At 31.0% G+C, this 23,947-nt stretch overlaps 1 protein-coding gene across 3 annotated transcripts in view; it reads left to right on the top strand.

Moving 5' to 3' along the window:
- Brinp3 (BMP/retinoic acid inducible neural specific 3) overlaps nucleotides 1-23,947 on the top strand; it is a 358,134-nt gene that overhangs the window by 241,969 nt on the left and 92,218 nt on the right. For all 3 annotated transcript variants that reach the window (XM_005319679.4, XM_021722543.3, XM_021722542.3), the window contains exon 6: nucleotides 4,851-5,087. In XM_005319679.4, coding sequence (XP_005319736.1) covers nucleotides 4,851-5,087 — 237 coding nt within the window. The remainder of the gene's footprint in view (nucleotides 1-4,850; nucleotides 5,088-23,947) is intronic.

Genomic DNA, 23,947 nt, shown 5'->3' with positions numbered 1-23,947 from the left:
ACTGCATAAGTCATTTGAAAAATTTGATATTGCTAAGAATCCATTTTAGATCTTTGTCTTTATAACACTTTGTTAGTGACTTGGTTGAATGGATAGATTGTTATGGATACATATGTAGATGATAAACATAAATAGAGATAATTTGTTGTTGTGTGTATTTTTGTGTGATTAGTAGAAGATGAAGTTCTACAATGTTAATGAGATTGGGGATGTTTAGAATGCATGCATATTTATCATTGACAAGAGTCTAGATGTGTGAGTTTTTCTGTAAAGATCATCTTCTAAAACTCTACTGTTATAGAAGAAAAACAATTGCTTGTAAAGTAGAATTTTAACAGAGCAAAGCAAAGGATGCATTAATAACTACTGATGGCAATAACATTAGGCAATACATTCAGAACAAAAATCCATGACCTATCTACTAATATAAGAAGTTGTTAATTATTTTGTCAATAATAACTCCACATATAAAAAGAGTAAAAATATTAATTTTCACTAAAATTAATGAAAATGAAATCAAATGTTTGCTGCTAGTGAGAAAGCTTGATGTTTTTGCTTGTTTGACCTTGCAATTAGACTTTGCCAATAGAGTTTCTGAGCAGATGTTTTTTGAGAATTGATAAAACCATATCTATAACTCCAAACTATTGATGAAAATATATTTAAGATATATGATAAAAAGTCTTAGTATTGGAAAATATATATTGCAATTAATATTTCAAGTTTCTCAACCTCTTATGATTGTATCTTATGAAACAAAGTACCTCTAAGTGAAAGGATAACAGTAGTAATTAAAAGTTGCTTAAGTCTTGATAGTAACTTTTTAGTAAAATTCTCAGAAATTGAGAAAGTGAATGATCCATATAACTGAATTACAAATAATTTTCAGGTTAGTTGGTTTCCAATTTATTTCAACAGGAATAAATAGGTTACTATTAGATAATTAAATATAATTTTAAAAGATGAAACACTATGCAACTTTTTAATTACAACAATAATTGAATGATACTTCTTTATAACACTATTTTTATCACCATTGGTAAAAATTATTTATCAATATTTAAAGTTAATTCTAGAGAATTATATGTTATTAGTGATTCCTATGATAATCCCATAAGGATTTCTTTAATATTAAAATTTTTATTGTCATGAAATTATGTATGGTATAATCTATAATGTAAAACTTTACATAATTTATTTTAAATTTCTCAGGAAATATACATGCATACATGTATTTTAGGTCATCTCCCTTTATAATAGAAAAGTATGACTATGAATAAGGTGAGATGTTTATGAATAAAATATTTGAGGAGAATATTAGATATGTTGTAATGAAATGACTTCAGGAGAGAATATATGTGTGTGTATCTCTATATTACACATACTATTATTGTTTATGTATTATTTTTTGAAAGAATTATTAAATGTTGATCACCAGGATTAAATTCCATTTGGTGCATACATAGATATGCCATAACATTTTAATATACATATATTTATAATATAATAGAAATGACCTACTATGGACATATTTAATGAAGGCTAGAAAAATTTTATGGCAACTTAATTATGTCCTTTTTCATCATCTTGTTTAAATACATTCTTCTGACACAGCTTACTATCTTTCAGCTGTACCTATTCTGCTATTAATCAATGCTTCTTAATTCCAATTGATGTATTTTCACTCACAGAATATACACTTGATTGTTATTTATAATTTCTAGTAACTTACCAAATTTGTCTGTTTTCTTATTTAATTTTTGAGCATGTGATTATAATTAACTTTTAGTTTTATGGTTGAGAGTCTTTAGATCATTGTTGTTGTGTTTTAGATTTGTAAAAGTGATTCAACAATATTAATGTTCTTTTTTTCCTTCAGAGAAGATTTCCAAAAGTATTGTAATCCATTTTAAATTGAGCCCATTGAAATTATGCTTCAGATCTGGTGAAAGCTAATATGTTTGGCTTGTCTTGTTCCGTTTGTCTTTTCTCTTTGGGTTTATAGTTCATCTTGGTTTTAGAAACCCCTACGTATTTACTATATCTGGCATGGCTAGTTCAAAGCAACAATTTTTGCCTTGTTACTGGGAAAAATTCTAAGGAAAAAAAATGTATGTTCAATGTTTGACTCACTCCCATGGAGTTTGATTCCCTTCTCACCATGTTAGCCCCACAAATTCTTACTGCCTAGGTAACCTTTTAATGCCTTGAACCAGATTATCTTAAATATTTATAAGCTTTCCACTTGCTCTCAATGAGAACTTTATTTCAAAACAAACATGTCCTCCAACACTGGAAGCATCCATGTGTCACTTCATGCCATGTATACCTGCCCTGCTTCTCCCATCCTGGTTTTCACAGTCAACTCCCAGGCTTTGTGCTCAGTTTCCTAAAGAGTATCAGTAGACCTTCCCTAATGACAGTGTGGTCACTATTTCTATTCTCTTGTTTCTGAACATTTAAAAATTTTTCCCTTGGGCAACACTAAGTTACTTTGAGTTGACTTCCAAGGCAGTTACCTCTCTGGTATTGTTTGTAAATTTTGCTAAAGGTACAGTTATAAAATAACAAAGTTTTAAATGCTTTATCTCTAAACCTATTTCCCCCATTTTTATTTTTAGTTTGATATTTCAGAATCGTACATGCATGCTTGTGTGTATGAGCACAAACACACACAAATGTTTATATATATATATGTATATGTGTGTGTGTGTATGTGTATATATATATATATATATATATATAAAACAAGAGCAGATAACTTGTATGTTTAAAAACTGAACTCTTTATTTTTTTGCTGCCAATCATTCCTCCCCCGATAACTTCATTCTTTTCTGTTTCTACAAGTATCCTACACAATTGTAATGCAATTCTGTAAATTTCTTATTTCCTTCCTTCCTTCCTTTCTTTCTTTTTATAAAATCAAAACTGAAACAGACCAATAGCTTGCAAATATCTGATCCACACACAATTAATGTTTTAGTAAGTGTATCCTAATTCTTGAGTCTGGCAACACACACTCAGACTTATTAAGTCTATTTTTAGCTCTTAAAGGAATATTTTCAGAAGAAATCCCAAGGTATTTCTGCAGTGCACTAATGAGAGAGTTGAAATATTTTTTACTTTACTACTTGATGCCTCTGAGTCATCTGACACATTTCACCTACAAAAAATAAAATATTGTCTAGTACATTCTCATTTTCCCATTCCATCATTATTTGTCTGGTTTAAATTTTGTAAAACCTTCTGGGGAAATTAATCATTTTTTATTTATACCTTTCACTTCCAGATAAGTACTACTCAGAGTATCCTATAGGATTAAGTCACTTAAATCCAAGTGAATTAATTTCATGCCTTTGCCATCATACAAGAATACCAATTACATTACTCCAAATGTTTTTTCTTAACAACTCACTTATTTCATTGTTATAGACCTTGTCCATTGAAACAATACTATTAATTGCTATTTAAAGAATGTATTCTTCTATTTGTGTGTGATGCTGTTAATGTGTTCTCCTTTGACATGGATAACTAACCTCTCAATATTGAGAACTATCTATGAAAAATGGTTTTAGCCTTCCTTAGCCCTATATTAATTGCTTATCCAATTAATTATATCTACTCAATTACATGTATCCTATTGTAAGAGTTATTATGTAGCTATAATATTATTATATAGTCAATCATTATTTTTCTTAAACATATTACAAATACTTTGTCATCTTCAAATTTGTTCCTTACATAACAATTACCTTTCAAATGACGGGTATTAAATATTTTTTGAGACAGAATAAAAATTAATAAAAATGTGAATTTATAAGTGCATAAAGTAATTTTCTGGCTAATAAAGACAGAGTTTATCTGAAAGAATGATATAAGTATAGTTCATAATGCATTTACAAAATAGACTTTTTTCTTAAATATTAATTGGTGATATTTAATAAATCAAATTCATAGATAATAGTCAAGGGTACAGAAATTATGTTTTTTGAAGGAAACACAAAAAATTATAAAGATCCATTTCATCATAAATATTAATTTAGTGTGGGCCAAATTGTCCTTTAGTTTTGAATTCATTTTTATCCTTCTAATTAAATTTTCTATGTAGCAAGAAATACTGATAGTGAAACCCTGTTTTTTCTTAATATATCATAATAATTGTGAAGCCCCAATATTAATTTTTAGCTTTTTTAAAATTTTTGATACTTTTCTAAAGAGATAGTAACTTTATAAAACTTGAATCCAGAAAAGTAATGAGCTATGTCACTGGGGCTGTCTTTGTACGTGCCAAGGAAATGAACTGTGAAATAACTAAATCAGTCCATCTGCTCCTCTGTAGTCAATTGTTGCTACTCCTAAACAATACAAGCATATAAGTCCTGCATTGTTGAAAAAAAATGGAATAAGCTTTACCAGGAACTTTCCAGAACTCTTTCACTAAAACCCATTGTATCATATGTGTGTTGCTGTAGGCTGATACTCTGAAAGGAAAATGAAGGTATTAAAAATCATTTGAAATCAAACAGTGGAAAATAAATGCATACATATATTTTCAATGTTACAAAAGAAAAGGCTTTATCTACATTGCATAAAACTAACTAAATATTGTGATTAATTGCAACAAAGATCCAGTCAAATACATTTGAAAAGGTCATAGAGTCAGCATACGTGTTGAAAGAACTATAAATGTTTACAATTTTATAGATAACTTTATAATAATAATTTTAAATTATACATACATTCATAATGTACTAAAATTTGTACTGTTTTTACTTAATGTTATAAATACATACTTTGCACTTTTTTCTTTATAAAGTAAACTTGTTTGATGACTTTGCTTATTCTTCAAGGGCTTCAAGTACTCCTTCCAGACTATCTTCAGGAACGTTTTGTACAAGCAGCTTTGAGCTACATTGCTTGCAATTCAGAGGGAGAATTTATCTGCAAGGATAATGACTGCTGGTGTCAGTGCGGTCCCAAATTTCCAGAATGTAACTGCCCTTCTATGGACATCCAAGCCATGGAAGAGAATCTTCTTCGAATAACTGAAACCTGGAAAGCCTACAACAGTGACTTTGAGGAATCAGGTATGATATATATTTTATACATTTTATTGTTGACCAAAAGATGTTGAAAAGACTCTTTTATCCTATTGAAAGAATCTGCTGCATAGTTTGAAAGTTTTTTGTTTGTTATTATTTCAAATGGACATTCACATTGCTTTTATTAGTGGTTATTTAGTTTTCTCCTGGAAGAATATATTGTCCTTTGTGTATTTATATGTGCTATTGGCACTATCCATGAGTGGATCTATTAGTCACTTATTAAAAGTTCTTGAGTTATCAACACAATAATTTATCAACTGATCCCTTTCATGCTTATTTCGACTTTTCTAGTTGACTTTGAGTTTCACTTGTGACATGAAATGTAGGCAGCATTTGTTCTGCACCTTTACAGGAAAACAATTTTCATGTGTGCTCACCTTCAATTAACTACTCATGTTATCAAATTTAGATGAATGTCATGTTGATAGTCTGGATTTTTGTTTGTTATTTCTAAATTTTTGTGAGTGCATGCATATGTCTTCAAAATTCTTACTGGCTGCATAAACTTGAACAGTCTACCATTTACCTTTAACAGTCTACATTTTATAAAGCATTGAATATTAAACAATATGATTAAAGGATTTCTCAAAACAAAAATAAAATATTGATAGGACGATATGTAATATTCATGATAAAAGAACTAAAAATTTCCATAGTATGGTGAATATAATTGTGTAGAATTTGGTCAAAATTGTTAGGCATGATTAACTTTCAAATGAACAATGAGAACAATCAAATTATAAATAAATGGGTAGTAAATAGATTTAGGAAAAGTTAACAGATTTAGATTTATGTAAAATATATTTTGATTTAAATAGTGCATTAAAACAGTTGAATTCATAGAAGCAGAGATAAGAATGGTAGTTATCAGAGGCTGGGTATAGGAAAAACTGAGAAATGGTGGACTAACTACAAAATTTTAGTTTAATAGGAGTATTAAGGTTTTGAGAGATAGTTGCACAACTTGATGACTACAGTTAAATAATATCAAATTATACACTTAAAATTGCAATGAGAATAATTATTAAAATATTCTCACTACAAAAGATAGGTATTTGAAGTGATAGGTTCTTTATTTACCTAGGTTTAGTCATTTCATGTTATATATATACATCATAATATCAAATTATTCACCTAATAAATGCAATTATAATTTGTCAATTTACAGTAAAATAACTAAAAAAAAAACTGTTACAGAAGGGGCTTGATAACCAAACAGACAAGGTTGGAGAACTCTGGAGAAAATGATGAATTGACACTAAGTTTCTACAACTGCTTTTCTTAGGCCACATTTATCAACTCATGGCAGATTTCCAAGCGGCAAATCTATTAGCCCATGGAAAATCCTTCTACTCTAAGATAGAGAAACCAGAAGAAATATTTTTGGTCACATCAGGTTAAAGAAAACTTTTGGGGGGCTTACATTGTCTTAAGTGTGAAGCTGGTCTCTATTTTAGACATTTCCCTTATTTTCCATTAAAATGTAGAAGGTGACTTCACCATTAAACTAAAAAATTTTCAGTGGTAGAATTGTATGTTCTGAAGTCTTACAGGCCTGAAGATGCAAGTAATTCACCAGGTCTGAAATTGAAAGTGCTCAAGGGCCACACCCAAAGCAAAAAAGAACCAAGTCCAGTTCATATCCTGAGGATATAATCCTAAAATGATCATCTCTGAATAGTGTCTTCTGAAAAAAAATCATTAAGTAGTTGAAAGGATGATGTCTTGTGCATTGAAACATTTTCTTAAACACTTCAGCTCATTTATATATAATGGACACAAAGTCCTCATTAACTTATAGGAGTATAGATAACAAACCATTATTTGTTGACTATAAATTTGTCTATCTGGGCTTTCTGTTCTAGTCCATCAGTCTATATGTCTTTTTTTTTAAGGACAGTACAATGCTCTTTTTATTATAAAAGATTTGTAGTGTATTTGGAAGTTAGGTAGTAAAATGTCTTTCATTTTCTTGTTTTTGCTCAAGATTGCTTTGGCTATATGGAGATTTTATATCCCACACAGATTTTAAAATTGTTTTCTAGTTCTGTGAAGAATGTCATTGATATTTTGATAGTGATTTGAATAGTGATTGAATCTATAGATTGCTTCTAGTAGTGTGGACATTTTAATCAGATTTATTTGGTCAGCCATGAGCAGAGAATGTTTTAAAACTTTTGTGCCCTCTACAAAATTTCATCAATATTTTACAGTTACCATTATAGAGATATTTCATCTTGATAGTTAAATTTATTCCTAGGTACTTCTTTTGGTCACTCTTGTAAATGGATTTTTTTTAAATTTCTACTTCAAATAATTCTCCATTGGAGTATAGTAACACTACTGATTTCTATACTGCAACTTTGCTGAAATTGTTTGTTAATTCTTATAGTTTTTGATGAAGTTTTAATAATTTTATATGTATGAAACTATGTCAACTACAAATTTCCAAATTGGATGTCTTATTTCTCCTGCCTGAATGTTCTGGCTAGGATTCCATCATAATTTTGAATATAAATAGTTAAAGTGGACATCCTTTTCTTATTCCAATCCTTAGACAGGGAGCCTTCAGCTTCTCTCTATTCAGTATGAAGCTCCTGTATAGATGGCTTTTATTATTTTGAAATGCATGTCTCCTATATCTAATTTGTTCAGAGTTTTTAATCATGAAGGGATACTGAGTTTTATCAAGTGAATGTTCTATTGAAATTTGGTTTTATTCTTAATTCTGTTGTATCACAGCATAAATTGGAAAAAGTGAAGCCTTTTTAATAAATGGTGCTGGGAAAATTGGATATCTAAATGCACAAGAATGCAACTAGATTTTTATCTTTTACCAGCTTAAAAATCAACTTGAAATATGCATAAGAATCTAATATGAGACCAGAAATTATGAAAATACCACGGTAGGGTGACAGGAGAAATGCTTCAGGACATTGGAATGAGAAAATATCTTTTGAAAAACATTGCAAATACAGAGGAACAAAAGCAAAAATAGATGGTATTGTGTCAAACTGAAAAAAAAAAAAAGACTTCAGCACAGCAAATGAAAACAATCAGCAAAGTAGTAAGGAAACCTACATATTTGCAAACTATATATATCTAATTAGGGGATAGCATTGAGAATATATAAGGAACTTCAAAAACTCAATAGCATATAAATAACTTGATTTTAAAATGGCCAATAGACCTAAATAGACATTTCTCAAATGAAGATTTTAAATGACTGACAGATACATGAAAAAAAAAATGCTCAACATCCCTAATCATCAAGTAAATGCAAAGCAAAACCACAATGGGATTTCACCTCACTCTAGTAAGAATTGCTAGGGTCAAAATGGCAAAAAAATACCAAGTGCTTTAAAAATGTGAAGAAAAAGAATCCTGTTTTGGTGGGAATATAAATTACTACAGCCATAATGGAAAGCAAGATGGAGGTTCCACAAAAAAATTAACAGAACTGCCAGATGATCCAGAATTCCAAATTCTAGGTGTATGTCCAAAGAAAACAAAGCATGTTAAAGAGACCTCTGCCCTCTTCTGTTTAATTCAGTACTATTCACAATAGCTAATAAGTAGAAACAACCTCGTGTCCATTGACTGATTGATAAATAAAATTTTATACATCTACACAATGGAAAACTATCCCACTATAAAATATTTAAATACTGTCATATGCAAAATGTATGGAGCCGAAGGTCATTATGTTAAGTGAAATAAGCCAGGCACAAAAAAACAAGCACCACATGGTCTCACTTATATATGGAACATAAAACATATTGATATTATATAGGTGAAAGAAGATCAGTGGTTATTAGAGGTTGTGGAGAGCAGAAGAAAAAGAGAATATGAAAGGTTGATCAATGGGTGTTAACTTACAGTTAGACAGGAGTCAGAAGTTCTGGTGTGCTGTTGCACAGCAGGTGACTATAGATAATATTTACATTCTGCAACTTTCAAAAAGCTAAAAGAAGGGTTTTGAAAGTTTTCACCATAGTAAAATGAAAAATGTTGGAGAACAGATATGCCTACCCTCATCTGGATATTTCACAATGTATACATGCATGAAAACATCACAGGCAATTTCTTAGATATGTAGAAATTGTATGTTTTTAAATATCTGTTTAAAATAAATTTAAATTGAAGAATAGTAAGCAGATAGTGGAAGTAAGATGATCGCAGTGTTAAAACGAGTAAAAAATAGTTTCAGAAAACTGTTACTGAAATGTTAAAGAAATGAAGGAAAGGAAAGATAAAGTGAGTAAAGATATTAGAAAGTTAACCAGAGATTTGGAATCAATAAAACTGGATTCAGGAACACTCCAAACAGAAAAATGCAGTATTGAAAACCAATTACTTAGGCTGGGCTTTGTAGTTCAGTGGTAGAGTGCTTGCCTAGCACTGGGTTCAATCCCCAGCAACACACAAAATAAATAAAATAAAGGTCCATCAACAACTTTAAAAAAAATGACTTGGTTTTGTTTTAATGGGAGTTTTGACACAGGACGTGGCAGGATTAGTGAGCATGGAGACACAGAAATGGAATATATGAAAATAAAAGCAGCAAGGAAGGCCACAGCAAAATATCCTACCTATGGGACGCATGCAGGAAAGTTCTAATGTGTTTTAAATTTCAGGCATTTTAGTAGTGGGGGTCTGGCATAAAAAAAAATGCAATGACATAATGGATACAATTTACAAAAATCTGAAAAACATTCAAACTGTGAATTTCATAAATTCAGCAAAACAAAAGTAAAATAAATTTAAAGAAAATTACAAGTACAGAAAAAATACTTCAATATATCTAGAGGAAAAAAATGATTGCTTTCAACAAATAATTGTAAGGCTATGCACTAGATTATTTCACTTCCTTTATAGAATGGAAAGTAATAATACTATGTTCAAGTGCATTCTTCAAATGTTTCTCCTGTGATTTCTTGAATTTTAGTTACAAGAGATAATAATTTGTGTCTACTTGCCTATATGTCAAAGTTTCAAATTCTATTATATACGTTATGTAGATGTACAAATCATGTGGTGTGGGGTTACTTTCAAGTACTTAATGCAACTGATCTTGAAAAATTAGACAAATGCAAATTATTAACATACCAAAGGATATTTTAATTGAAGCAGAAAAATCAGTTTACTTTTGTTATTTTCTTACAAAAGATAATAATCTAAATTTAGAAGATTTTTTCTTAAGCATAAATAGTAATGTGAGGTAGATCATAGTAATATAGAATGCTAATTACAATTACCACATAAAAAGGAAGAAAATAAGTTTTGCTTTATTAGGTCAAGATAATTTTTTGTAACTGTTTGGTGTGTTTCCTGTTTTTATCAAGTGTAAAATTTAATCAGTAGGTCTGATTAGCATATAATGTTAAGCTGCTTTTATATTTGATTACATTTGAGTCATTTTTCCTTTGTAATCTGCAAGTCCTAGAAAATACACTTTTTATAGAGTGTAAACAAAAGTACCAGGGAGTTTAAAATACAATTTTTCTGTCATATCTTGAAACTGGAGAAAATTTCCAACAGTAAAAAAAATTATAAAAATATATTCATTCTTTACCTTGGTATTCTCAGAAAAAAAATAGTGTTGTCTAATAAAAAATAATGGTGGCATAAATGTAACATCAGTTAGAATGAAAATATGGAAGATAAAAACATAGAGGAATATGGAATAAAAAAATTAAACACAATATACCTCACAATTGTAATCACTGTCAAAACCTAATTTATATGTTATATTTTATTGAACAAAAATAACAATTTTGTAGGCAATTATGTAAGGACAGTGTCTACCTAGATCAGTATCAAGGAATCAACTTAATGATAAAACTGGAAGTACTTAACATCTTACACAAACACAGAGACATACACACATAAATGTCTAAAACCAAAATTTATTTTGCTTTGCATTATGCAACCATTTATCAGAATTGCCAGAAGAACAAATACCTACTAAAGCTCTAAAGAAATGTCAATATATTGTCTTTTTCAAATAGTTTTCTAAGTCAACTTCACCTACCTTCTGGATGAATGAGAAATGTAATTATTTAAGCTATAATTATGGAAAATTGTGATATTCTTGCAAGTAATCATTTTAAGAAAAAACAAAAAGCTTAGCTGATATGAAGTGCAAATAGTTTTAGAAATGTTTTAACATGACACTTTGGAAAAATTGTGTTATCACTTGATGTGTAGGAGATCTGAGGTGTATATTTGTTGTCAACAAATATCTTTATCAGGATCATGTCCTGTTAAATGGAAGTATATATATTTGATGATCTAAGAATAGCAGTTATAGGCCACCTTGTAATGGGGATTGTTGAGGTGTCAATTTTCTTAGAACAGTGTTCATTTTGACAGTTCAACTGAAAGGAAATAAACTTTCTAATACTGTAAACATAAAATGTATCGCATGCTTTAGTGCTATAAAGGTAGAATTAGCTTGATTTCAAAAATTTTAATTCATCTGTTACCTCTTTTTATTTTTATGTAGACTATTATTAATTTTCTTTATCAAAAACAGTTTTTTCTTAAGATGATACTTTACTATAAGCTCATGCATAAAGAACATTTTCCAAGGAAAATCATTATCTCTGTAAACAATATTTGAAATTTATCATTCTACTTCACTCATTATAATATTTAATAAAATACTACTAGTTGCTGCTCATTGTTCATTCTTCTTCCCTGATAGTAAATTCTCCTAAATTTTCTTTGAGGAATCCGCATTCCATTCTTACTATTGTACAGTGTATGGGAATGAGCTCCATATTGAGCACCAGAATGGTCTCTGATTAATGCAAGCTAATCATAAGAATCTGTTTTCCTGGCTACAGAGATCAGTTCAAGACACATGAAAAAAAATGGTGAATGAGAACCAGAAGTAAAATTCCCAAGAATAGCTGGGAGGAAGAAAAGATTCCTTGTCTTCTCCCAGTAGCTACACGGAGTACTATTAGTTTGTTAGATGTGAAGGAACATATTCATAAGAACATTAGAGGACCATCTTGCCACCAGAAGAGTCGCCTCAACCTCACAAGATATGAAAATGCTTGGTTAAGTCAATGAACAGTTGAACACTTTTGCTTCAAGCTTAACTTGCTCCTGGAGATTCAGTTGCATGAGGTGATTAATTTTTCAACTGTTGAGTCAGTTTGAGATGGACTATTTATTCAGGACAGCACAGGCAATTCTGTAGTGATAAAGAATCCTCAAATCTTTGAGTTATAAAATTAGTCTATTTCTTTATCACTTCTTCATTGCAAGTTTATTGTGGATTTTGTTCTGTCTTCTTCCAAAACTCAGGTTGGCAGTTTAGCCCCTGTGTAGAGAAGCTATCACCATGGAGTCTGTAGCTATAGCTCAGTGGTGGAGTGCCTGCATGGCACATGTGAGGCACTGGGTTTGATCCTCAGCACCACATAAAATTAAATAGATAAAGATATTGTGTCTATCAATAACTAAAAAATATTTAAAAAAAAGAAAATGAGACATGCTATACCTGATAAGATTCTGTTGCTAAATTATCTAACCCTACCTCAAGGAGGAATTTTTCCTTGGAAAAAAAAGTCTGAATATGTGTGAGAAGTTCTAATGACTCCACAATGTATTGTTATTACCAGATATTCAACTTACTTCTTTATTCAGATTCACAACAGATTTAACTCATCTCCATGGGAAACAAAAGTCACATCTAGTACAGTGCAATGCAATGAGTGAGGCTTCTCAGTCTCTTTACCATTCAGGTGTGGTATCTTCTGATACCAGACACAAACCAAAAATCAAGTCACCTAACCCAGTCACAGTATATACCAGTCAGAACTGTTCAGCAGAACTAAAATGAGCATTTCCAGTCAGAAGAAGAAGAACAAGGGACAAAAAACTAACTCTAGTTGGAGCAATTCTGAAATTCCTCTGGAAGATATTTTGAGAGCTTGAACCTGCAAGTAATAAATGTTTCCTGGAGAGTTTTTGGTGTCTCTTTCTCTGAATAGCTCTCTTGCCTACTGTTTTCAGTGCAGCCAAGATCCAACATATGAGTGATTTTCCTGTTGCATTATCCTTCCATACCACATCTGAGATGAGAATTGGGTGATTCTGGGGTACAGCTTTCTTAGCCTTTGTTCTGCCAAAACAGTGTCAGTCAAATGTCATTTTAAATTTTAAACTTTACATGATATTTGTCAAGAGTAATTTTTTGGCAGGACAACTCAATACAAATAAATTGCTCTTTGTCTATTTAAGTTGTCAATTCCATGGGTCATTAGCCATACCATAGTTTTTCCAAGATATGTTTTCTGTATTTGCTATTTTCATTTTATTTTCGATACTATTCATCCCTCCTTCCTCTATCATTGATTTTATTAGATTTTATTAGACTTTCTTACTTGTTCTTTGGTGTCCAATTGAAAGTATTTATGAGGTGCACTTTTTCTTAGGTTTATACTATAAGACAATTATTAAATGAGTTATTTTCATATTGGAGTTGAGAAGTGGTTGCTTTTAAAATTTTCTGAGTTTGATCTTTTCCTCTGTGTCATATATCACACAAGAAAAGTTGTTAATTATGTAGAAATGCACAGTACAAGATTTCCCTTATGATATTGCAGTTTATTTCCCACTATATCACTTGTCCATTGCAAGTTGGCTGTGGGATTTTCTCCATGTCTTCTCACTCCAGGATATGGGCTTGCAGTGAAGCCACCATCTGGAGTAATGTGTCACTGTGACAGAGAGTGATACCTTGCCATACTTTGCCTGAAAGTGTTATCAGCAACAGAACTAACATCCTATTTTCCAACATCTCATTTTATGAAACATATGATTTTCTTTTCCAGTTACTACAGGCAACATTTTTACCAGCTGTTTCCTCACTGCTTAACACAGATTGTAATTATTTCCATTATAGTCTCTGCTAAGTGTCCTTGGTGCCTCTATGATACACCAGGACAGTGTCATAATTATGAACTTCTGATTTTTTTTTCAGCACTATCCCTGCAACCCCTGCTTTCATTTATGGATCCAAATGCTTTAAAAATCAATATCAGCTTGGTAACGCTGCAGTGGTAAAAAAAAATTCTAAATACAATCCTATAAACAATTGCAATTTCTTGCTCACTTTGCATGTCTACCACAGGATAACTGGAATCTCTGGGCTGGTCTCCATATTTCTCCTTCTTGGACTCAGGCTCAAGGAATCATTACTGTTGAGTAATTCAGCTATGGTGGCAGTAGGAAAATTGCAGTCAATCATCACTGGTTCTTATGTGAACCACTTTTCACAGTATTTATGATTATATTTATCACCAAGTCTAATTTCAAAGGAAACAGAAAAAATGTCATTTGACCATGTGCTTGCTTAGAAGAGAATAAAATCCCAAATATTTCTGAATTGCCAACATGTCAGACACAGTAGCTTTTTAAAATCAAAAAAACTGAAAGCATCATAATCTGTATCATCAAGCCATGTAGCCTCACACAGGAATATATACATTTTATTCTTGCCTTCTGACATTCCTTAATCTTCTATATTAGTAAGAAAATGAGGTATATCTGTAGTTAAGTGAACTTTAATGCACTCCACTCCACTGTATCCTTCATTGTGTCCAAACTAAGTACTTGAAAGTCGGATAAATAATCTCTATCCATAACAAACTATGTGAACATCAGTAAGTCACATAGTCTCTTATAACATGTGCAACTTCATTTGTCAATAAATTTATTTAGACTTGATGAACTAGAAAAAAGATTCTTCTCCTAAATTAATCATCACATATAGTATTGCCTTCTCATAGGTAAAGCTTTATGGAAATCAAATGCTTGCATTTAACAGTTAACTCTTGAATGAATTGTAGCTGGAATATAAGAGCAAGGGAAAGAAAACAGCTTTTCATAATACCAAGTCTCAATCTTGATTCTGAGCGTAACAATGCATTTTTAATTGATTGTGATGATTGTTTCATTGTCTGTATTGCAAATTATACACGATTTCAGCACCAAGGACAGTATTCAGCTCCAAAACTGATAGACCCAAACCAATTTGGTTTCCATTGCTGTTTTGTTTGACTGGTCAGTGTTTCCAGTTTGATTTGTCACTGCCTGACTGTACCATATTTAATATATTATGAAAATCACCTTTGCCATTACCAAATTTTATTTTGTACTTCAATTAATGTTTTAACAGCATCTGAAATAAGATGGCTATGGGATGCCAAGCAAGTGTTTTATGTGATGATTCCTGATTTAGATCCCAAAAGGCTTACTGCCAAATGCCTTCTACCTGTTCCAGTTGGCTCTGGTGCATTTCCATGCCTAGATCAATGCCATCATTCCAACCATCTGAGAAGAGTTTGACATTTCTTCATAGCAGAGAACAACATATTTCTTTACAACATTGCACAAAAAAACTAGTACAGTGTACTATGTATAGGAAACACATTACATATTACAATACATGTTGATTGATGATGAATGAGATAACAAAATATATATGTGCCCATATATTGCTAACGCATTTGATTTTGTCTACTTCATTTGTTTTCTTAGGGAATGTCACAGTAACTATAATATCATTCATCTTTTCAGTAGATATGTGCTAAAAATATTCTTTAAAAATACAGGTTATTTTGAATATTTTCAGTAGGTATTTTGAGGTTTTGTTCTTTTTTGCTTCTTGTTGCTTTTTTTTTGTATTCTTCCCTCTCACTCAAATCTTAATAAAAGCATGAACAATAAAAAGTTTTTACATTTGCTTGAATTTGCTTATCATAAAATAATGTCTGTCAAAAGATGTATATGTATTTGTTCTAAAGTTATTACCACCTATATTTACTTAAAGTCATAATTCACTCAAGTATCCAGTTTAATCTGAAAAAAGATCATTCAAGGCTTTGACTGAGTACCATAAAAAAAATGTGATGTTCATTAAGTGTTTTATTGTTTGTTTGTTTTTTTTTTAATTTTGTCATGGATTCTGCTGAGAGAGATTAATCAATAATATTGTGTGTTTAGTATATTTTTATTTGATCCTCAATTGTAAGTCTTATAAAATTATATGTAATGTATAAGTGTGTGCAATTTATGCCAGCATTTGGGTCATTTTGATAAAAATAGTTATTCATTTAAAGTACAAATTCTTAGAAGCCATGCTTAAGACTGTCACCATTCAGTCCATTCACTGCTTTCATAAAAACCTCATAAGGGTGACAGAGATTTTATTAAAATCATATAATGTAACATAATTGGAAGTTTGTGGTTGTATAATCAAATAACTTATAAATTTAATATTTAGACAGTATCTTATACTGGAAAACTAATAAGTTGTTCTATTCATTTATTTTAAGAGAGAGATCTATTTATTTTCAAATTGATTGTGCTTCATTCTGCTAATGCATATAAGTAAACTCCATGTAGATGCAGAGGTAAATTTCATGTATTTTTACATGACTCACTTTGTCAATTACTTTATTGATAAATAAGGATAGTAGAATATGGAATTTTGTACGCATTTTGGATACTTGAAGATAGATATGATAATATTGCATGATACACTAATGCAAAGTTGTGGTGTGTCATCTTAAAATATTTTATATTTGATCATCAAACCATTCAAATATATATTTAAAATATAACACAAAAATTTCAAGATACTCAAATATTATCAATGTGTAATTACAGTTATCATTCATGCTCTTCACTATATTTTTTTGGTTTTCATTCTTAAGAATATTGACTTTATAGCACATTGAAGCGAGGTATGGCCATGTGAATTATTTTGATAAAGTAAATATGAGAGTAACAGTGCTTATTAGTGTCTTAAAGCAAGAGTCTTGCACTTACCAGGCTTACTTTTTCAGCCAAACAATTGATGATTTTCTAGATGATAAAAAAAGGTAGAAAGCCTAGACTTCAGTCATCTGTTAGTGGATATGTGATGTGGCTTGAAACCTACAAATTTTATTGAAACCTAGAAATACTTTGATGATGTTCATTACTTGGGTAAAGTTTGGTCCATGCTTTCTTATACATAAGGTAAGCTTTCTGTGTCACTATGAGTGAAAGAAAGTTTGGTGATAATTACTTATTTATCCAATAAAAAGTAAATATGAGATTTAAGATTGATTATTTTTTCTAACATTAATGATAAATGTTTACTATAGTTTCTGAATTTTGTAATATAATGAGTGTAACAAGAGTGCTCTGAGACATTTATAATATACCATGCTTAGTGGACATTTCAGGCCTTACAACATTAACTCTTTAATATTTCAAAGTACCACTATGATGATTGTATTTTTTACTTTACAGAAAAGAGAACCTGACACAACACATGCTAAGTAGCTTTCACTGCATCAAATAAAGTGGTGATGCTAAGATTCATGCTCAAACAAAAGTGCATAGCTCTTGTACTACATAAACTTCTTTTCTGAACAAATGCTATTTTTTCATAAGAAGGCCTCAGATCTTCTCATCAGAGCTCATATTATCTTTACATGCATTAGCTTAAACAGTGACTCGCTATGATCCAGAGGTTGTAATAGGACAGAGGGTGTAGCTCAATGCAGAATGCTTAACTAGCATGAGGGAGCCCCTGGTTTTGATCCCCTCCAACACTGTTAAACAAAAGCAAAAACAAAACTCCAAGGTTACAAAAACCCCTAATGAATATTGAAGTGAATATTGAAGGCAACAAAAAATTGCATAATATATGCATTTATATGATATATAACATATATATTTATATACATGATAGTGTTAATAACCAATTGATGCATATTTTAGATTGCCTTGAATATTGACAATGAGGTTTATATGACATCATTTACTTATTTCATTAGAAGTAATGAAAAATCTGCAGAGCCAAAGTAGATACTATTTAATAGAGTGATTTGAACTACTTGAAAGATGCTTTAGTCCCTGATAATATTTTTTAATCTACTTTTACTAAAGCTTGAAATTACTTCTTAAGATCCTGGTCCACACCATAACACAATTTTAATAATAATATATGTAGAGCCCTGACTTTTCTTTTAAAAAAGTTTGTTCATTACTGTTGTAATTCAATATTTTATATGCACTGATATTTCCAACTTTGTGGAGCATAGCCAGATGACTTATAGCAATTAGTAAATGTGCTTGTGAAATATATCTTTTTTTTTTGAACTATGCCCTTTCACTTTCTTATGGGACACCTATAGAGCAAGCACATAGCATCTGCCATACAGCTAAATGGTCTGTCACCAAGAGTCTCATTTGATTTTTGTTATCTTGCTAGTATGATCTTAACAGCTTGCTTTAAAGAAGAAATAACCCTCTGTTGGCAAAAGTCAGTGCTACATTTAAGAAGTTGACAAAGTGTTAGTGGAAAGATGTTGAAGTTAATTGGCAGCAAAACAAATGTGTGGTGTTATGTCAGGTTGTCAGGTAGCTGTGTTGTGTGAACTCTGAACAAGTATCATTCTAGGAAGGTTGTCCGAATTTGTTGCACAAGCTATGTGAGACATCACAGAGAATAGCAAGATAAATTTTCTCAAACAATGCTGAAGCATAAAGTCATGCCTCAACTCTTAAAACTGACAAGCCTGTTAGTGGCCAGCTTGTCAGATCTACCGGATGAAGAATCCTCTACTTTTTCCAATTTCCTATTGGGTTATTTAACTTCTATTTCCAGTGTATCACAAAGCTAAAGAGTATAGTTTAAACATTTCTCTAAATTTAAGATCACTCTTACTTATGTTTGAAATGAAATTCTTATGTATTTCCCACTTTTCTGCCAAAAAATAAATGGGATAATATTACCTTGAGCTTAATTATATACAATTCTAACGTATGCCCAGTAGTCTTAGTCTTCCTCTATAGACTGATGCATGTCCACTCCCAATTCCAGAGGGAAGGCTTTGAGTATCTATAAACCACTATCACATCTTCCTTGCATATTTATTCTTGCAAATTTAATATTCCCACTCTTTTATATTACTCTTACTTTGCAATATTTCTAAACCATTAATCAGTGTTTTCATCATCTTGCAGTAATCTCAGTTTATTGGTGGAATTCTGACAACAGAAGCTCAGGAGTTATTTAAAAAAGGAAAGTTTATTTGTCCTTTCCACTACCTGTGCACTGTAGTTCAGCTGTGCTTGCCCTTTACTCTTCAGAGATCCAGGTTAAAGGAACAATTTCTCACTTGAATGTGGGAACATTTCCAATTATGGCAGGTAGAAAAGAGACTGAGAAGAACTACCACTGCCGCACAAAGCTTCTGCTTAGAAGTGGTATATGTCATTGAGGCTCACATTTTATTTTTCAAAGGAAGCACATACGACATCTAGAATTCAATAGGGAAGGAATGTGTCATTCTTCCATAGGGAAGCATGACAAAGAAGGAACCAACCATGACTAACCACTCATAAAATCTATCAAAATTTATCACAGTTCCTATTAAAAAACTTGATTCAATATATGAGCTTGTCACAGTGTTTAAAAAGGAATAACAGTTGAATTGAATCAATGTATGCATAATGTACACAGGACTTAACAAGTTCTTAAATATTGTCAGAATATTTTCAACAATTCTGAATCATCCCCATGATATCACAATATTTCAGTGTCAGAAAGATATACTATACCTTAAATTGTCCTATTTATTCACTATTTAAATTTCTCCCATGTAATACTCAAAGTATTGATGGATAAGTATACTTGGTTACCAGATTATTCGTGCCCTCTGAAGGTAACAACCACTTTTTTAGAATGCTACAATAGTTTTTCCTTAAATTCCACCAATACCTGTGTCTTAAATTTCTATACACTCCTGTTAGTTTTGACCTTTTAAGCGACACACAGTGCATCCTATCAAGTCTAATTCTCTTCTATCTAGTTTTATATTTTAGTTACATACTTTGCTAACACAGAGATTTTGTACCAAACTATTCTTTGCTATTCGAACTTCTTTCCATTATATGATTTATCCTGTCTATCTCTATTTTCAACTTTCCTCCTCAAATTTATTTACAGACACTCCAGGTACAACAAACGTAACATATAAATGATGAAAATCAGCCCAGATCTTCACTTATTCTTCCAACTTTTGTTCCTTATCAAGTGTATTTTGAATAATTTTATTTAAAACTGGAAAACATATATAATATAAACATAAATAACATAATAGTTTATTTTTAGAAGGATTGATATTATGTTAATGCTTTGCAACTGTATATATAACAGTATATATCACAAATGCTAATCTGTGTTATACTGTGCTATTTATGATTAAATATTCTTTATATTTGTGAAACCTTTTTCACCATTGTTTCTGTTTAATATATTTAAATTGTGCAATAAAAATGGCAACAGACAAATGCTAACATTCTCTTAGTTTGATCTTATATTTTTTTATTTCCTCATATCTTACTTTCTTCTAAAATGTGTACTTATATTTTGAAGTTCTTAGATGAAATACAATGTATTTACTATCAAGGAAATCTCCTAGGGGAAACTACATCTGTTCAACAATCTTTAAAACAATGCTTGAACTTCTCAGCATTTTAAAATTCTGAGCCAGCTTTGATGATAACATTCTAGGATATGAAAATCCTTCCCAAGAGCATAGAAGGCTGTAGCGGCATCTAGTTAGTTGGAGTTACAAGAAATAGATTTCTTTCTAAAAGGAGAAATACATTTGTAATGTGTGTCTTTTAAAAATGCTATTTGTTCTTTTTTCATTCCATTTCCATGCCGTGTTCCCTTAGACAATTGCAGTTTTTTAAAAATAATAATGAATCATTCTTAATAAATATGTATTACATTTAATGAATTATACATCATTTAACAATACGATATCCTCATATAACATGACAATTATAATTTCATTTTGCATCAAAATCTCTATATATCTAATAATATTTGATGAAAGAGTATGACACATCAATTGGGTTCTAGGATTTCACAGAAATCATTGTGGTACAGAAGAGTGAGTGCAAGTCAATATGACAACATATTTTTCAGGAATTAAGTCCATAAGAATGTAACCTGTACAAACCACAGCTTCTCATGACTGTTTACTATCATACTGACCTAAATAGACTAGAAGTATTGTAGATCTACTTGTCCATGCATTTTGTAAATAGTACATTTTGCTAAGCAATGATTTTTATGGTTAATTATTCTTTTCTTTCATTGTCGCATCTCTAATTGATCAATATCTGTAGGTATTTAGCATTTGGGAACTATCTCTGTATCTCAGGTGACACATCTAACTTTCTAAGACACACGCACACATATGTACACATATATGAATGTGTGTATTTACATATATATGTAAATTTTTTATGAAATTATACATGCTAGGAAGTGATTGACCAGTAGTTCCCCCCTTTGTGCATTGTGCTTACTCTGGATAGAGAATAAAATGCAGACTCTCTGATCTATGAATTCATGTTCTGCATGTTCTATTACAGTTCAAATTTGAAATTATTTCCAAGTCTAAAATTATCTCAAGATGAATTTTTATTGCTTGTACCTAAGCACCAGAAATTGAAGGGACTTTACCACATTCACAAATAGTCTCCTTTTATCCAGGAATATGCATTAGAGTGGTAAGAAGGGATATATAAATTATCAAAACTGTGTCCTTCGAGAGCTCAAAATTTGTCTGTGAAGATAAAGTTTAACAGCTTATTCCAAATATAAATGGAAAAGGTAGCCTCTGGTTTTGCAAAGATGAGAAATAAAACTTGGTGTATTAAAGAGTAATGATTAAGAAGAGCTTCCAGAGAAGTGGACACTTGAGCTGTAACTGGAAGAACCATTAGTATTGGTATATCCACTTCCTGTCATGATCAGGCTGCTTCAATTGTAAAACAGTAAGGAAAATTGTAGCTAATAATAATATTGAGACTAGCAATTTAGACAGTTGTCACATGGAAATGATGGTATTCTTTGTTTTGGCTTCTTGCCAAATTAATATATATCACATATAATACATATGCGCACATACACACAGAAGAATTTTCAAAAGAAGGAAGGGATATTGTTTGATTTCATAGTAAGCACAATGCTTTGAGAAAAACAGAATCATTAGGAATCTGTCATTTTTAATTATTGTCTCCTTTCCTCACCTTGACTTTCATCTTGACCCCTTTTACCTTGATTTGTGATAAAGGTGATTACCAACATTGTCAAAAATTCATCCTACCACCATAGCCTAAGAGAGAGAGAATATTTTTTTAATGTTGCAGAAAAAGTAATGGACAGGAACCTTATTGTTCTGGTTTGGGCAAGTGTATTAAATAAAAAGTGTGGGGGTTGGAGATGAGATGTTCTGGTCTGACAAACCTGGAGCTTTTAGTTCACTTTTTCCTCCGTTTCAGTTTTGTGATGAATAGGGTAACATTTCAGAATTATCCTTCAATTCATTGCCCCTTTAGGAATATTGGCATGAGGAGTAATTGGATATACTACAAGGTTAAATAGTTGCCTGTTTGAAAATATGCAATTTGTAGTTCAGTTTATTATAACAATGGGCCAATTTTAAACCCAAATTTATTTTATTAATTTGTAAGAAGAATTTCACGATTGTGTCCATAACTGTGCTATGATTATGTGAAATCCATTCATGAATGACCTTCATTAAACTAGTTAAAATATGGCTCTAGGAAGAATGGTGGCTAAAATACAAATTTTGATTCTGAAACACAGAGTTGTTACAATAAGGAAAAAATCTTGAAATTATGTATCTTCAGGATACACACACACAGGCAAACACACACACAAAACAATACCTATCAGTTAATATGGCCAACCACTTTGGAAATATAAAGAAATAAGAACTGAAGTACCTGAATTCCTGATTATGTTTATCCATAACTTTCTTTTCATGTCTCAGTATCAATGCTAAATACGTTCGTCTCTTAGTTCTGGCTTAAGAAACTGTTTTCATAACAGTTATTCTGGAATACAATCATATGTTTTTTTGAAGGAAAACTTTATATTATAGTTTCAAATCCCCATAAAATATCAGTTAAATGTCCAGAAAGTTATTAAATCCCAAATATCTGAACAGCTATCTAATGTTGGGCAAGAGATTTAACTATTTGATTTATACTCTCAAGAGGACTAAATCTATCTGTCATAGCTGGTGATGTACCTAAGTAAAGATGACACACTGATAGCAGAAGTCAGGATATCATTGGTAGGTGAATAGAAATGTAGTGGTCTTGAAGGAACAAAATCTGATGTTCAAAGAAGCATGACTGAATCTTGGAAGCCAGCACTGGGATAATCTTTTAGTGATTTATGGTGATGTCTGCTGTATAGGGACAGACACTGTCACACTTATAAATCTTAGTTTTGAAAATGCTATATGAGAGTTTCCAGAGAAAATATGAGAGCTTCTGTTCAAGGTAGGGCAGAAAGCTCGTACTTACAGAATCCTGGCAACTGCCGAGAGTTACTTGACATGAAAAGTTTTGGACTGAGAAGATATGTCAAATATGAAGTTATTGATGATGTGTAGCTGGACATGAGCTTTATAAAACTTGAGTGGAAAGAGACTAGGAATAGAAAGTTTATTTTCAAAATAAGTGTAATTATGTAAAGAAGAAAAACCTAAGAGTATTGACTTGAGAAAAATGTAGCATTTAGTAAAAATTATTTGATTGGGAAATGAGTAAGCATATATTTACACTGAAGGGAAGGAAAAATGAAGAGGAGACAGATTAGAGTTATCAGTACTTGGAGTTATGGATGAACTCAGGAGTGTGTCATTTTTTTTTTTTGTTTAGTTTTTGGTGGACACAACATCTTTATTTTATTTTATTTTATGTGGTGC

Source organism: Ictidomys tridecemlineatus, chromosome 10, assembly GCF_052094955.1.
Source record: "Ictidomys tridecemlineatus isolate mIctTri1 chromosome 10, mIctTri1.hap1, whole genome shotgun sequence".
NCBI classification, from domain to species: domain Eukaryota; kingdom Metazoa; phylum Chordata; class Mammalia; order Rodentia; family Sciuridae; genus Ictidomys; species Ictidomys tridecemlineatus.
This window is presented reverse-complemented; position numbering and strand designations above follow the sequence as displayed.